Below are 18064 nucleotides of genomic sequence, written 5' to 3'. Positions count from 1 at the left end.
AATGCAAAGGAACCCTTGAACTGCAGAACTGTCGTTCTGGTAAGGAAGAAGTAGTTGAATACAAAGTTGAATACAAAGAGCAAGAAGTAGTTGAAGACAAAGAGCCTTCAAGTATAGATTACATATATTACTGGATAGGTTTTAGTTTACATTTTAGTTTACATTAGATCATGAGAACAGCTGTCATTAAGTGGAGGTTATCCACTCCACCTGGATCCTACACTTCTCTTTTCCACTATGGGGGTTGATTTACTGTCCTACATAGGCCGCTTCAGCCCCTGCATTGACAGCTACCCTCACAGAGCAGCTGTAGAGCCACATGATTACATACAAGTGGGATTCCTTCAGACATTACAAGTTATGTTACTGCAACAGCAGTCTGCCATACACCTAGAACAGCATAATGTGGATAATAAAATTTGGGCCCCTATAATGATAAGGAATGATTCTGAAATCTTTCAACTTACTTTACATTTCCAACCATTTGTTGGTACAGCATCCATAACCGGTTGTAGACAGAAAGTATGGTAGCCTTTGTCGCATGTATCACACACCAGCATCTTGTTGTCTTCCCCAGAATGTCTGAGAAAAGTAACAAGTGGTTAAAAAAATTATTTAAACAAGCCATAACAAAAAATCTATTTAATGAAAACTCTAAACAGGAAGACACATGGCTGAGCACATGAAAATATATGAATATCACTTACAAATAGCTCCAAAGATAATGCCCTCAAATTCATGCTTAAGTATGAACTGAGACCACTATGCTTACTCTAACAAGTGCTGAGCCTGCGTGGCCATTCCAACTTCTAGAAATCAGCCCACCTTAATTTACACAAATGCAGGCAGATTTAATGGCCTTTCTGTACTGAAATCAGTTCAAAATCTGAAATATGTATTCTATTTCTTTCTGAAAAGAACACGCAATTGTACTTGTTACTACAAGCAGTCTGACTGTATTTTTTCCAAAGAAGAAAACGAGCCATCACCTCTGACTACCAGAGCTCCTACAGTGTCAACCAATATGACTGCAAGAACAAAACAAATATTAAAGGAAGAGATTTCAATTTTCTTACAATCATGTATTACAGAGCTCCACCACAAATTTCAGTGATAAAATAAATTTGCCGAGACTAAGACAAATAGTTTGGTAATATCTAAGGGCATTGTTCTGCCTTAGTTTAAATAAATTAATTCAATAAATAAGTATGCAACAAGATTTGCCTGGGTAAAGCTTCACAATATATGGCATTACACATACTAGATAATACTTCATTACCTGGCCGACCTGATATTTTAAAGAACAGTAAATGCTCTCTTTTTGCTTGGAGATATGCTTAAAATGCTATTCTTCAACACTGGCATATAACTGCCATACTGCATAAACTAATAGGTGTGAAAACATCACATCTTCTTCTTTTCCACTAGAGAGAGGGTTTGTTAGCAAATACCGTAATTACCCAGTACAACACTTTTAGGGATACTTTTTGGAATGTGCTCCACTATTACAACTTCATTGCTGGCATTTGCTATCAGCTGCGTGTGACCAGGGAACAATGTTCTTTAAAGCAGGTGAATCTGAATGCTGACAAATACCAAGTGTTCTGCTTGGAAAACAGCAAAGCACTGGCTGATCAGGTACATGAGGCAGTAGTGAAGTGGCTTTTTTCCTTCATACTGTCCCAAATGATCTGACTAAAGCTGAACAAAAGTCTTTATTTCTTTTCTTGTAAGCCCTTTAAAAAGAAAAACCAGCAAGCAAAAGAACCCTGCAGTGCCCATCAGGTTAGGTTATATGAGAACAAGTGTACAAGCGGTCAGAGTTTTCTAAGTGAACCCTTATAATATCGCAACAATTATGTTTCGTTGACTCAGTGTTTGTCTGGCGTAACAATTCAACCATGGTCACTCATGTCACTTCTTTTCTTTGCTCAACTAAGCCATGTTTTTGTTTTCATAATGACTCATTAACTGCCTCTGAAAGATATTACAAAATAGAGCAGAGGGTTTAATGCAGGGACCTACCCACTACGTGGAACAGGCACAGCTGAAACGTCAGCTGAGTAAGAACACAGGTTCCCAGACTGTAAAGGGACCACATTAAACTGATTTGTTATTTTGGTAAACTTGAGAAAAATCCTCCTGTATAAAAGGAGTAAAAAGTCAGAAGGTTTTGCTGCTCTCCAGAACCTGCCAAGATAATGGTAACTCAGGGGGTATAATGTACAGGAGTTCCATCTCAGCTCTTCCAGAAGAAAGTTCCCAGCACAAGGGTCTGTTCGGCTACTTAATACAATATCATAACAGATATATCTGGGCAAATAATCTACACTTTTTGGAAAAAGAGCAGTTAATAAAATAGATATTTTAAAATCACAGCACATAAATCTCACACTGTCCTCCTCCATGTACTTTAAGCCTCACTTACTTGCAGTTCTGGCACACTTTGCAATCAGGACACTGCCAACCTGCTCTTTTTAAAGGTGTAACTTGTATGTCCAGGCACATCCCATGGTAGTGCTGGCCACAGGTAGTACAAAAAAGTTGATCTAAGAGGTCTCCAGGGCTGTCGCACACTGCACAATTTGCTTCTTCCTTTGCTACAAATAAAACATTTTTTCAATTATTATTTCGTTTGAAACTATGAACAATTCAAGGAACCCAACAAAGCCAAGAAATTCTTTAGTAGTTCTTACACATACAAAACTTGATCATTCTTATGATATTCAAATTTAATATACTTAATAACTACTCCTTTCATTTGGTTTCCTGATATACCCAACTAATCTTCTCGTAACAAAAGTACAGTCACTTTAAACCTTAATAAAGTCTTACCAAAGGAAACAGTTTTGTTCTCCTCAAGATAAAATTGAGAGCTTTAGGACCAACTCTTCTCTGGAACAAGTACAAAATAAACCTCCTAACAGATCTAAACCTATTATTTAGCTGAAGTGTTTGCAATACGGTTGCTCTAACTTGAGGAAGGGCAAGTAAGCAAACCTATCGACTTGAACTAAAACCTGACAGAAGACAAGTGTTATGAGTAAATGCTTCCCATGTTCTGTCATCGAAAAAAAAAACCAGAAAAATACTAACTTTGCTGTGCACCATTGTCGGTCTTTAAAAACAGAAGAGTGTGAACTTGAATCTTTCTCATACCTGAACATACATGAATTCTTGGGTACGTGAACTGGGAAAACAGGTCTAAACAAATGCACTCTTAAGCTGATCCTACCACAGAGCAGTTTTCATAAAACCTGGTACTAATGGTGTCATTTGAATACCATGTACTTACATCTTTCAGGAGCCTGATCAATATGGTCTGGACAAAGGAGGGACAAGTTACTGAAATCCTGAAATGTGCCTGCTCCAGCAGCACAGGGGTAATGGTACATCTGGGTGCATTTCTCTTCACAGCATTTGATAGTGGCTCCAAGGTGCTTACAATATGCACATCGCTGAAAAAAAAAAAAAAAAGAGTGAATTGCTCAAAAACTATTTTTTCTTCTAATTTTTCAGCCAGATCTGTTCCCCAGCCTCATTTAACAGACGAACACCTTGGCCAGTAGAAGGGAGTGAATACTGAGGAGAAGGGAACTAGCGGACTGTGTCTTTCAGTGGCACTCCCAGATCCTTCCAACCTAAAATGTTTAACAAAACCCGCTCTAAATGCACTCTGATGACCGAGATTCTTCTTGTCACAGGAAAGCATTTTTCTTCTGTGTGTTATCTAAGTTGAGCTACACCTTCAGTAAAGAGGCTTGGAGACTTATTCTGAGTAATGAAGGCAGACCACACTACGCTGTCAATAGGTTATAACTAAAAAACACATAGCTCTGTAAATTGCAATGTCAAACTGTAGACACTGTAATAAAAAATGCAAATGGCAATGAAATATCATGTTCTACTGAAAACCTTATTGACATTACACAGTTCTCCCTGGGATGATAATGCATTACATAGCCTAGCACTTTCTTCTCATCTCTCCTTTCAAGGCTACACAAATATCACCACCAAACTTTGAGAAGTCATAAATAAGCATGATTATTATTAGAGACCATAGGCACATTTGTAAAGAAATAATTTCTCAGAAAGAACTACCCAATAACCCTCCAGTTCTCTAGTCAAGAGGGAACAGATTCCATCAGCCTGCTTGTAAAATATCACCCACACCTTCTGATTCAGTTAATCAGTCTTTTTTCTTTCTTGGATTCATTACAGTCCCTCAAGCACTGTAACATGCTTTTGCACTTTTTCACCAAGGCAACAATACGTTTTAAGGCTAGAGCACAGCACCGTAAGATGTGGAGTAAACTTAAGAAAAAACAGGTCAGTGGCTCACAGGAAGGCATACATAACATACAGCAACAACGGAGCTCGGGGACTCTCGTTTTTCATAATAAAAATATAATACTAACACTGGCATGTTTGATTACTAGCTCAAGTGTCAAGTAACATCCAAATATGAACATAAACCAAATCAAAGGAAAGTTACATACTGCATCTGCTTAATTCTTAGAATACAGACAATATTTATTACCATAATTCTTCTGTGTTTCAAAGCCTGGTGTGAAATTAGGCATGAAATAGTGCTACTACGAGTCCACAGATATCAAAACCAGCCCGTACGAAAATACAAATCACAAAGCTGCCTGTGTTAAACGGCTACACTAATATTCCTAAACCAGATGAACTTAATGTCTTCAGCAAAATATCTGCCTGCACCACAACTCATAGACGAGAGAAAGAAAAAAATACTAGTTGATGCTAAACACAACTGCAGTATAAAAAGATAAAGCGCTTCGGCACAGAAATTAAAGCAGATCACTAAGGATAGCTACTGCCATGTTTCTGTGCTACAATGCTTAGTCTAGTCTTCAGATCTGCAAGACGTCTCACCTCTAACACCTACTAACACGGAAAATACGTGTTCTGTTACTTTATTAGCTGAAATGCAGAGGAGAGGAGGGGGGACAAGATAAGCAAACAATAACATGGAGTTCCTGAAGCAGGTGAAGAAGGTAGCAATATTAATTACATTTAAGGACTGCCAACAAAACCAAAGTCATGCAAGAAACTCATTTTAGGAAATGATATATTCAGTAAACACTTGCTGAGGATTCTGTAAAAGGTAAATTCTGAACTGAGATGTGAAATCATGAAAATATAGCCCAAAGCCTCCAACTTCATGAACCGCAGCTGCACATGAAACAGCACACAACCCGCTGCACTGTTCTGTACTTGGCACTCCTACAGCCTAGCGAGATGGCCCAGTTTATAGCCAAGGCTCAACTCTTACGGACAGGCCACACATTTTTCTAAGATACTACTTGGTAAGAAACACCAGGAGCAGGAACTTGGGAGGAATTAAGGTCCAAAATGTATCCCTCAAGAAACTATTCAACAGAGACTTTGTTGCATCCCATGGTTAACCCTTAGGAATTATCTAATTAAGAAAGCAAATTCTGAAAGAACTGCAAGCACTCTAAGAATTCAACTTAAGAATCCAACATTTACTAAAAATTGGGAATAATGGATTAAAATAGCAATACTAATGGCATTTTTAAACATCACATCTGGTTTTCAAAACCACCAATCAACAATGGTACATAACAAATGTAAAATCAGAATATATCTTTTTCAAAATGCTATATGACCAAATGATAAAATTATTAGAAATGAGCAAACTACAGGAATACTGCAAAGCCTTGAAAAATGTTGACGTTGATTTAAGGAATCATGTAAAGATGCTGAAAGAAAAATGGACGCCCAAATTACATTTAATTGAACCCTTCAAACCCATCTGCTAAACTGCGCTGGCAATGAAAAGCATTTGGCAGCTAAGTAAAACACACACTTTACAAACAATGTGGTATATATCATCTGAAGCAAATAAAAAGCGCAGAATATCAACATTTGCTGAATTTATGAGAGAGATAAAGCAGTCTGAAGAAACAAACGCCCAAAGGGATTTTTCTGGCACCAGCTGTTGATGAGAAGAGTTACTCTTCCAGCAGCAGAAGCCAACACTTCTCTGAAACCAGGCCACATGCTACGACCCCAGAAGAGCAAGGATGCAGCCATTACGACTAACTGATCTTCATGAAGAAAGTAAGGATATGAACAGTGAAGTGTATTAATTAAAAAAAAAAACAAACCAAAAACGCTCTGCTAAATAAACTCAGTAACCAATACTACTTTACTACTCTATTACTAAAACACGGCATCAGGACAGTAGGAGGTGGAAGGAAGGAATAAATCACATTGCCAATGAAATGCAAGTGTCTTTACCACGCTGTATGAGGGCAGTAACAGAGACAGAGACAGTGCGGAGTCTTCAGTTTCATTAGCATGAACACAAAATAAGGCATTATGTGAAGGGAGTGGAAGCTGAATCCAAGTATTCAAAGGGTAGGTATAGGAAAATGGCAAGCTGTCAAAGCAAGCCAAGCACTGTTTTGTTCATGGATCAAATAATTTTACAGTCCTGTTCTACAGAAAAAACTTTACAAGGTGTCAGAAAGCTAGAGAGATAGTTCATTACTTATTCATAGTACATTCAGTAAAATACACGTCACTAAAGCAGAGGCAGCAGACTATCTTCCTACTCAAAAAGTCCTTCATTGGTTACCGACTGTTTTCTTCAACAAGCTCCTAGTGCACTCGCCCATGGCAAGAAAGCTCTGATCCCATCCATACGTCTGCTACTTCTTACTACTGGGATTTCCCTGATTTAAAACTGTCCATACCTCCTTCTATTTGGCCATTTTCACCTTTTTCTTTTACATCCTTTTTTTTTTTTTCATACAGACAGAAAAGAATCTCATTTTTAAAAGCAAATAGCTACGTGCTCTTTCAAATTCCATTTTAAGATTCCCTTTATTCACTAATCCCATTGGATCAAATATGACATTGCTATACAAATACAGTGAAAGACAGAGAACTAAGTGAATTAACAGAAAACATAAGAAAACCTGATCAATCACCTCCTCTCTCTTCTAGTTGTATGGGAGTACATCCTCCATGAAATAGAGTAGCAGAAACCACACAGAAAATCTCCGGGAAGACAAAAACTCGTACCACCATGCTAGAATCGTAATTGCACCAAAATCAACTGAACAAAACGGTTAGTTCTGCCTGTGGCTTGGGAGCTCGGCTGAACGTCACAAATGCTACTGGTTTTAATGGAAACAGATGGCCAAACTGTAAAATGGTGACAAGAGAAACAGCTCACTGTTTACATCTTCTAACCTTCCTACACGATTAAAAAAAAAAAAAAAAATTGACAAAAGATGTATTCCAACTTGACGTCAACCCTCCTGCTGCTCCATACTTTGAAGCACTCCAAAACTCAGCACAAGTTCAACTGAAGAAAAGATGCCTGTGTTTATGATAACGTAAGATTTTATCCAGATAGTACTAAGAACAAACCAGAGGTCATATTTTATCATTATTTTATTGCCCTTAGAATTACTTTATAGTATTACTGTCTCAACAACTGGACAAGTAACAACCCTTAGGAGGCAGACATTAAAGAAAGGCTAAAATATGGACTTGGAATAAATACTTACTTGTGCCCTGATTAGTGCAGTGAAGTTGAATGCTAGTATTATGTATTGCAAAATGGTTTTTAAGCAAAATGACAAAAGGTTTTCACTGATTATGAACTTATTTAGCTTTAAAAGGGTCAGCCAACAAAACCTGTGATAACAATAAGCAATTTTAATCTTATGATAGTGTACCCAAAAACGCACACAAGCCATCTGTCCTCAGTTAAACAATTTAATGTATTACCTGTAAGAACAAATTTCAGACTGTTTCGCTACTGAAAACTGCTATCATATAAACCTGTAACTAAGGAGAACTGGACCGTAACATCCTGTCATTAACGAGACCACAAAGAAATTTCACCATTAACAGTGATTAATGAAATATGTTCTCTGGTAGTTTTGATAATCTTCATTGATTACTCCATCATACAGAAAAAGCTTTATATTGCTTATAGACACTAATCACGATTAACACCTCTAATGTCAAATATACTGTTTTGAGTACCATAAAGCATTTAAGAGCACAATGCAGCATAAAAAGAATTAATGGCTTTTGACTGAACGACTGACTAGAATAGGTACCAAATAACACGAATTTACAGGAGTACTGGAAAATACTTTCAATTTTTTGATTTTTGTATTAATCATGTCAGAAATTTGGAAATTACTTATAACAAGCAAGTCAATCAGAGATCAGTTATTTTTGTTCCTCAATCCTTAACACATACCAAAATGAAGAAATTAAAATTCAGATTTCTCTCTTGTAACTGTAATTTAAAACTATAATGTTCTGCCCACTTCATGCTCCGAGTACTCTGAAATAAGCTTTAAAAAAAAAAAAAAATCACAGTTGTAGAAACATGCTATCAAGTTTTGCTTCTAAAACTATATGAAAAAACATGGACAACCAGAAGAGATGCAATTTGGCCAAGCTCAACACGTGACTGAGAAAGACTGTCTTCTAATGCAGAATTCTTTACTAGATACTCTAGGTACGATCTAGATGCTAGATATCTGTCTGTAATCTGCCCAGTTATCTATACAGGAGTCAGGAAGAAAGGTAAGAAGATACAGATGATGATGATGACTAACACCACTATCCGTGTAATCAAGGTAGAAAGCAAAAGTCCCTTTAAGTGTGGAGATTTCAGGCTGTCTGTAAGTCAGTACTTTGTTCCTCCTTCCCACCAGTTGCCTCCTTTTTTCACTTTTATAAAAAATTACATTAAACAAATGGTGTTGATATCAAGGCATCTAAAAATTGGGACAATAAAGCATTCATGTTTTGCAGGGGTGTTTTTCCTAACAGTTGTGATAGGTTAATAACCTGTAAGAAGCACATTTGCTAAGGGGGATAGTATTTTTTATTTGAAATCTGAAATAGGTAGAGGAAAAACATGCAAACTTTATGGTGCACAAATCCTTCCTTGTATAACGTGAAACGTTCCCAAACCCTGTCTATTCAGAAGCTCCACAGAAGGGTTTGTGTGCCTTGAAGTTGTATTCTCCTCATCATTACATAAGCTAGAGGAATAGCTGCATGCATATGATTTCCTCCACAGACTCTGCCTTGGCTGCTTTTTTCACACTTTCACGAGGAAAAGCATTTTTTTTTGTTCAGCTCCTCGCTTTCTACAAGATTCAGGATAATGTAAATGTTTTGAGTGAGCCTAAGCTTTCCCACAGCTAACAACCAACTCTTCCCTTAATTCTCATCTAATATCCACCGTGACAGAAGGGCACATGCGAGCCTGTTGTTTAGTTAGCATGTCAACAATGAGAAGGTCAGTAATGTTTAATGTAATTTAAATTGTGATTATTAGGCTTCACCATCAGCAACTTCAGGACAAACAAGGCAAGAACAGAAATCATCAGCTCTGGTTTAAGGCTGCTTTTTGGCAGGCTCAGAAAACAGACTATTGTGCCAGTTCCGTTTGATTCATGCTCGGAAGGTCTTAAGAAATATGTGTAGACATTTCTTTTTGTTGGCAGAGAACAGTGTGAGCCACAAATTGTTGGAGACTTGAAAAAAAATAATTGGGGGAAACATTGCTACATGCTTGCTGTTTCATGATCTTCTCTAGGCATCTGTTACTGGCCATTGCAGAAGATACTGGGATGAAGTCAACTTTCTGTCTAATCCAGCACAGCTCCTACCTTCCTAAATCACATGTAAGGATCCTGAAGCAGCTTATGCATTCTATAGGTTATGTCTATGCTACAGATCCTCTGTAGCTACAGCTAGGCTGGCGTAATTACATTTGCAAAGGCATTTAATAAAAACTCAGTGAAAGGCGAATTTACTGCTGATACAGTCACATTGTGCTTCCAAACGACACAAGGCTTGAGACGAGGCCATCTGAACTTCAGGGTCTAAATTTAGTGTCTATATATGAGTCAAGTGTTTAGGCTCCCATTACACTTAATAGAGACTCAGTCATTTTAGGGAATTTACTTCATTGCAATTCAGTGGACCAAACAGCGGGTATCCATTTTTGGGCTCCGTTGACAACACCGGCCAGATCTCCATTGCCTATAACTGGAATTTAAACACACACATCTACGTTTAGGTGACAGTCTTGAGCTGAAGCCTGCCTAAAACATGTTGACAAAGGTTCTCTCCTGGTAACACAGCTAAGTCCACACGAAAGGTTTTGTCAGCGTGGCACTATCAATGAAGGGATGTGAATGGGTGCTGCTTGCAAAGACTTCCATATCAACTCTGTTCTATTCATCTAAGTTTGCTGAATGATAAGAAGTTGGGCTAAAGCTTCACATAACACATGCCTAAGTTATCTTAAATACTTTTGGAACAGTTAGTCAAAACTTTCCAGCCATTTCTGAGAACAGAAAAGTCAGTAAGAAAAACATTTTGCAAAAACATCTCAAAAACAACCTCACTCACAGGACTTGCAATCTGGCAGGAGTTTTAGGGGGGGGGGGGGTGCAACTTTTGCTGTTACACTGCAGATCTATCCAGATGTGAGCAAGCTTGAGAAAACTATTTTTTTAAAGTAAAACACTTCCAAAAGTTTGTCAGTGAAAAAGCACAGAAAAATCTACTCTCATTGATCATGACTGATCCTCTCCAATTTCTAGCGCTGATCGGACTACATGTACTTTCTGCAAAGATTGCTTCAGTATGACAAAGATTAGAGAGGGGAAGTCTGTAATAAATACTCTAAGCCTAAGCACAATAAACCACTGGAATGGAAAGCAGACATCCCTAAGGCTCTTGATACTACTGTCAAATTGTCTGGGGAATGAGAGCATCCAGTATACAGGCACATGGACAAACACAGGTCAAAGAGACAAAAGGGAATAACTACACTGCAGGAATGAGTCTGATGAGACTGGGAGGAGAAACCATGGACTGAGGCGGAAGCTGAGGAGGGGCAGGAATGACACTTCAAGGGCCACTAACTAAAACTGGGCACTAAAATTGGATAAAGAGCTGAAGGAACTGATGTGCTAAGACATAGGAAGTGGTGAAGGGACAGATCTCAAAAGGATCTGGGAAAAAGGGAATAGAAACGTTAAGGAGCTGGGATGCAGGAAGAACGAGGAAGAGCACAAGTGGCTAAAAAATCAACTTGTACAAAAAGTCAGAAGTCTGAGGCAACTGAAATTGGATGAAGACTACAAGGAGGAAAAGTACACTGTCCTCTGACTCCTAGTGCTATATCGCTATCACGTAGCCAGCTCAAATAGCAGAGGTCTGTATGTAGCCATAAAGGCTTCAAACCTGCCGTCTGGGAGGTCTGCCTTTTCCTTTTTTTCCCCTGATGCAAGGAAATTACATGGTCAGACAATTACAAGGCAACACACATACACAGAGACACGGATAAAGGAACCAACAGACACACAAATGTCCAGCTATAACTATGTATGTACATTAAAACACAAAAAAGACTGCAGATCAAACATGGATTTAGTGCACAAAATAGACCTCTTAAATGGACTCTCTGCATTAAAGAAACCTGTTACTTCTAGGACTGTGCTTAATTTGTAGAGGGGAAAAATATGTATTGAAAAAAGTTGTAGATTGCTTGGGGGAGAAAAAAACGCTTAAGTTATGGCAACTGATTGATGACCTGCAAAACAGATCTAGTTTTGCTTCTTTCATAGAGCTCCTTTATGACATCGGGCAGGGCACTAAGTATTTTTTTTCTGAAGTTTTTTTAGTTCTTAGCCTTACTTTTAAAAGCTTGGGGGTTTTTTCCCCCCTTAAAAATACAGTCTTGATTTCTACATAGATTGCACACTCACAACTCCAACAAAGTGAAGAAAGAACTGCAATGCCAGTGCCATGTTGTAAGTAAGTCTGAGGATTGTTGAAAATCTTTCCATTTGCCATCCAAATTAGCAGATATTTTTAAGTATTAAAAAAAAAAAAATTCAACTTCTCTTGGGGAGAATGGAGCCCAAGATACTTAAAAGGGCCACGTAAATCTGCTATTTGGAAAAATTTATAGACAAGTTATTCACATTTATTATAGTAGAAACATCATAGAAAATGCGGAAATGAGTAATTCTTTCCTTTCAGCACTATTGGAATAGTCTACATACCTACACATTGAACAACAATGAAAAAACATAATATTGAAGAGGTTTTTACTAAGACAGCCATGTCCATCCTATTGACTGAACTAGGCACTCGCTGTTCTGCATGCGATCATGCAATTAAAGACTGCATCATCAGGCATATGCACAAAAGATATTAATTGTGCGCAAAGGATATTAATTTGTATGCAGACAATCTGTCTTCCGGCACGTCCTAACTTTGTGTGTTTGATTTTATAGTCTTAATAATGCATTCTTTTAAGAAAAATTTTGTAGATATATTAACTCGGTTTAACAGAAAGTTAATGTCAGCAAAAGTCACTATATATACTCGATATGCCTAATTTACAAGGTAATAGTAGGGATGGGGTGACAAGGAACTCTGGATTATGTACAGACATAAAAAAATACAAGAATTTCCTGCCTTTAATACCTTCCTCATTAGTGAGCACCTCCTTAGTATTCCTTCCCCACTGACTGCAATCAGTACCTTATTGTTCATAATTCCCATTTCCTTGGCTGTTCCTAAATTGCGCTCTCCAAATGGCACAATGTCATCGTAAACAAAATCCTACATCTTCAGTTCACTAATTTTTGTAAATTGAGCTCAAATAAAGCAATTAGATGGCATACTTTGAAACTACCAGCTTGAAGCATTAATATAATTTCTTTTCTAATAAAAGCTTTGCGTTTTATCTGGCTGGGGCTTTTACTTTTTTTTCAATTTGACTAAATTAGCCGCTTACACATACTTCTCCCATTCCTCCTCCCAAAACACGGTATCCCCAAACATTACATATCCTTTTTTTAATTCACTAGCTACTGAAATAAACAAATAAGCCCCTTGTCTTTCCATCTTATTCCATCAGTGACATTCCTTGGGCAAGCATCGTGAAGCGTGACATCTTGACCTAGAATTTAAAATCCTGAAATTACTGGTCAAACATTTAGCAGGTAATTCAACTGTTGTACTGGGGTTCAGGGAGGGGGGGATGAGAAGGGGCTGTTCGTTACATTTTGCAGCATGCTGCCTCAGTAGCTTGTGAAGAAAAAAGCTGCCAAATTTTGTAATGAATTCCACAGAACATTAAGTCTGATGCTTAGCAGAAGCCATAACTGTTAAGTAAATGATAGCCTTTTGATGAATACCCTTATTTGAAAACAACATTGATTCTTCTAACCCTTTAGCAGTGTCCCAAAACAGATGTGCACAACTGCAAATTCTGTTTGCTTTCAGGTTTACGAAGTGTGATGACATTTTTACAATCATGCATGAGCCTTTTTACCCAGGAGTAAAATAAAACACAATAATTCTTCACCATCTGTTTGTTAATTTTGCATTCATTTAACTTTGCATTTTAAACTAATAATAATTTTCTTATAATATAGTTTGTTCCATTGGTAGAAATTACAGCTGTTCAATTAAAAAAAGAATGGTTTATAACAGTACACAGTTTTCCTCTAAATACTTCCATTGCTCTTAATTATAGAGATATTAGTGCCACCAAATGGAAAAAACTGCCAGGAATAGTGTTATGCTTTATATGTCACAGATTCCCTTAGTCAATATACATATTTACTTCTGTTCCAGCACCAATTCCCACCTGGTCTCTTTTACATTAAAATTCCTTTTCTCTACTACAAGATTCTGTGTGCTTTTTTTATGTTGCTAGGTCTAACAAGCTGCTTACACTGTTGAAGGAGTAAGGCACAAACAATCAGACGAAGCTTCTGTTTCATATGTAGCATATAGTCAAATGAAGCACAGTCCTGTTTCTTCATAATGCTTTTCCTTAATCTCTAATGACAGGCCAAGGAGGTTTTGATATTTTTATTCTTATCTGGTTACAGCTAAGCTAGGACTAGAATAACGCCCTAAAAGCTTTTTCTCACAATGTTTACAGTAAAATGGGGAAATCCCATTCCTTTAACAAAAGGAAAACCGCATTGAAATAACATGAATAATACATCAGAACTAGTGAAGGGGAAATGATTTGGGTCAACAAAAGACATTGGCCTGGAGAAAGAGCAGGAGCCAGCCTGAGATTCTGAGAATCGTAGTTTTGATCCCGCGTTATGCTCTGGACAGCACATTTTCCTGCTGCTCCACACAGACCAGGCTGTAAGTCCACAGCGAGGTTACAAGTCCTAAACACAAGACTGTCCGCATGCTAACTCAGTGGCAAGTCTACTTCATTGTGGTTCCTAGGCTTAATAACCATAACCATCTACAAATAAACTCTTCAAGAGACACAGGCTGCTCAGATAATTCATGTGAGCAGGCCAGTAGTATTAGAGAGGCTGTTCAGATAGTTAAAACCATCAAGATTCAATCCCTGTTTTCTAAAACCGATTTTATCTGATGGCATGGAAATCTTCACATCAGATGATCATCCTAATTCTGTGGTAGTGTTCAGGTAATAATGCTGTCACAGTATTAGGATGAATACTTTACTAAAAACACACATAAGGCAAGAGATGGTTTACCACAAAATGGATTTATTTCAATCAAAGGAGTTCAGCAAAGGCTGAAAAACACTGAACTGGTGCATGAGACTATAACAGTGCACTCACCTACAGAAATGAACTTCCAAAAGTACCAAACACATTAGGCTCACATAAAATTAAGAGTGGAAGTACAACCATACATTACTGTGATGCTGAGCTTCTAGTCTTACCAGCATCTTGAGTATTCTGACCTTTTAGTTTCTCAGATGAGTAAGCACTGCTGCCAGGTCCGACCTTTACTGGGGGATTTATCCATCACAATATTTTACGTCTGACAGAAAGCAAATATTCTGGAGGTGCCCAAGGCACATTCTGATGTGACGGATGCAGAACGGTAACAGTCTTCCCAACAGTTCACCATCTATTTCAAGTTACTCTCATTAAAAAAATTCACCGGGTATGACATTTGGAAAACCTGAAACTCTTACCTATTCAACATATCAAATCCATTTACAGTGTGGAAAATGAGCATTTTCCTCACAAAGCTCAAAGAATTATGATAGCAACTGAACTGTCTTCTTGTATTATTTCTCTAAAAGTCTCTATTTGCTTTTAAAGGTTTATGATTTGTCAACACATCTCCCTGGAAATACCATACAAATAACACCTAATATTGCTGTAACAACCTGCAGTAATTGAAAGGAAAAAAACATACCAGTATGTGCTTGGATATTTGACAGCAGTTTATTTAGATCCAGATTCACTATTTACTCTGCAGAATCTGCCACTCTTCTCAGTTCTTTGCAGGGCAATTTCATATAGAAGCAGAGTGGGGGAAATTTTTTTTAAACAGAAAGAAATATTATTTTATGAATTAAAAATTGGAAGTGAGAAGGCTAGTGAAAATACCCGCAGCGTTATTAAAAAAACTATCTAGACTGCAGATTGAATACCTGTGTTCTCATTGTATCTGAAGTGAGACCATGTCACAGCAATATACGTAGGGTGTATCAACTTGGTTTACAATGTTAGATGCTCCAGGAAGCAAATATTTATTTCACAACAGCTCTGATGTACTGAAGAGAAACATTATGTCTTTGAAGGAACACATTAATATCACCAAAGAAAAAACACACCAGTAGAAGAGCTTATAGGAAGTGCTGATTTGAGAACATGCCACTTCATCAGTTCTTCAATTAATATTATTAAATAGGATTCTTAATATTAATCATGACTATGATTCATGGAATACCTGCAAGTTCATTATTGACAGAAGACCTACCATTGTCTGCCCATTTTTTATTCCCCGGTCAGATCTGCAGAATGGAGAGGACAATTACGTAAATGAAAATAAACAACCTTAATTCTTTCATACAAAGAGATGACTATCAATAGTAGGGCAGATCATTAGAAAAAATAGCTTTAATGCAAGTAACGTCTGTATTTATCAGCGAGTGTTATGCACTCGCACATGAAGGGCAGTTGGTCCACATTTGTGAAGATTCATAAGATGTCTCTCTCATGCGTGATTTGTTCCATGTTATTAAAAAAACACTCAAGGACACCTGCATTAGTGGCACTACTTCATACTGATGCCTGCAATATTTATGTTCAATCTGCAGCTCTGGGACAGAACTTACACTAATGGAAGTCAATAACAAAATCCTTAGGGAGTTCAAAACTATTTTTTGCTAATGGTTTGATTTTGCAAGCTGCTGAGTACACCAATCTCAGAAGGAGTTTTTAGGCTACTGCTTAAAAGCAAACTGATGCCAACAGACTAATATGAGTACTCCTGAGTTTTAAATTAAAATAAGTTTGTATGATTTTTTTTGAAGATGGGTGAAAACCCCAAATGAAAACCCATAAAATAATTTACATTGGCAGGAAAAATATTACTCAGACTCTTTTGACTGGAATAATCAAAACCACTTTATAACTCTAATTTCATTAAAGAGTCTGAACTCTATAAAGTTCTCGTTCAAAAAAAAGCATGTGACCCACATCCATGAAAAATTTGAAAGACATGCTCTAAATAAAATGCTACTTAAAAGGGAAACTGCTACAAAACCAAGATTAGAGTCAATTGTCTAACACTAACCAAACAATGCTACAGCTCAGCAAATATACCTACAACTTGTCCCATAGGGGTGTTTTCCCCTTTTATTCATGCGCTGTCTATTAAAGAGCAAGCTTCTGAAGGCAAGGAAGACGCCTTTTTATTTCTACAATGCTGAAAGCATAAGGACCTGTCCTTGTCTAAAACTAGCCAATATTAACTACAAAAGACTGATTCGTCTTTTTTCATAAATGTAACCATCACACAAAGGCAAAATTAGACCGTTAAGCACTAACATAAAAAAACCCCAACAGATCGATCCACATTAGCTATGGAAAAGACTGAATATAAAATATTCAAATAAGAAGGAGCCACAAGTGAGGTGGTAGTAAGGTAGGAAAATGAGGGTTGCATTCAAATACCTACAAAAATGAGGAGGTAGGTGGTACTGCTACACTTCCTGGTACAAGTCTCTATGGGCTTACTGTTGGCATGCTTGTTAAGAGATGGGTACGGCTTCCTGCCTTTTTTTAATATATAGAGCTCCAGTCTTCTTATCTGCTGTAAACATTAATGGGATAACAATTTAAATAAATTTGTAAATATTTTCATAGATTTTTGAAAGGACATTTTGTTATTTCCTCATTCCATATTTAACATTGGGGGGCATTGTATTGTCATTTTCTTTCTTTTGTAGACCTTGAAGGACTATGGTACTGCTGCTGAGTACAGAAAGACAGGAAAAAGGGAGAGCCCAAGTATCCGTCTTCTCATCTTCTATAACAAAGCACCAAACTGGGTCAGTCCCACCAGCAAACTGAAGCACTAGCTGAGGAAGAAGGTACAATCTTGATTTAAGAGAGCGCGATTTTGCTTTAGTGGGCTTTCTTCACTCTTCAGAGATCAGGTTCTCTCTGTTTTTAACACATAAGCCCCCAAAATAACTTGGTATAGATAAATCATAAAGTCTTGAAATGAAATGCCCAGCAACAGAGTGCCACCTCAACGTGAACTAGTATGTCACTGCCTTAATGCTTAGAATAACATTTAAGAAAGACACCCCGGGGGGGGGGGGGGAGATGAAAAAAAAGAATATAGAGAATTTCTTTGGGTGTATTATGAAAAAAGTGTTTTCTACTCAAGTCATGCAAAAAGGAAGAAAAGGTCTTTGTGAAACACACTTCACCAGTTTGGAACACACACTAAACAATTTCACTTCAGAGCTTTCAGTAAATTATTTCAGTGAATGTTACTGAATAAAGGAAACCTGCACTGGAAATTCCTTCAGGAACATAGGCCCTTTCATGTTTCTCAGCTAGGCTTTTCGGCTTTCATTTCTGGGCTATTGCTGCTTCTCTCTCAGTGCCCCCAGTCCATTTTGTCTGCTTCCTACACCTCACAGACTGCCCTTAGCATCTGCAATGCCTATCGTCTATTCAGCATC

The 18064-nt window shown here is 37.5% G+C and overlaps 1 protein-coding gene across 17 annotated transcripts in view; it reads right to left on the bottom strand.

Moving 5' to 3' along the window:
* Positions 1–18064, bottom strand: part of KMT2C (lysine methyltransferase 2C) — a 199806-nt gene that overhangs the window by 89835 nt on the left and 91907 nt on the right. For all 17 annotated transcript variants that reach the window (XM_087730329.1, XM_087730336.1, XM_087730300.1 and 14 more), the window contains 3 exons: positions 3296–3458; positions 2429–2600; positions 468–582 (listed from right to left, as the gene is read on the bottom strand). In XM_087730329.1, coding sequence (XP_087586455.1) covers positions 468–582; positions 2429–2600; positions 3296–3458 — 450 coding nt within the window. The remainder of the gene's footprint in view (positions 1–467; positions 583–2428; positions 2601–3295; positions 3459–18064) is intronic.

This window comes from Nipponia nippon, unplaced genomic scaffold (genome assembly GCF_047370975.1).
Source record: "Nipponia nippon isolate SJK-2023a ecotype South Korea unplaced genomic scaffold, ASM4737097v1 scaffold_1, whole genome shotgun sequence".
Lineage (NCBI taxonomy): Eukaryota > Metazoa > Chordata > Aves > Pelecaniformes > Threskiornithidae > Nipponia > Nipponia nippon.
Note: the sequence above shows the minus strand (reverse complement) of the source record. Positions and strands in the feature narration are given on the sequence as shown.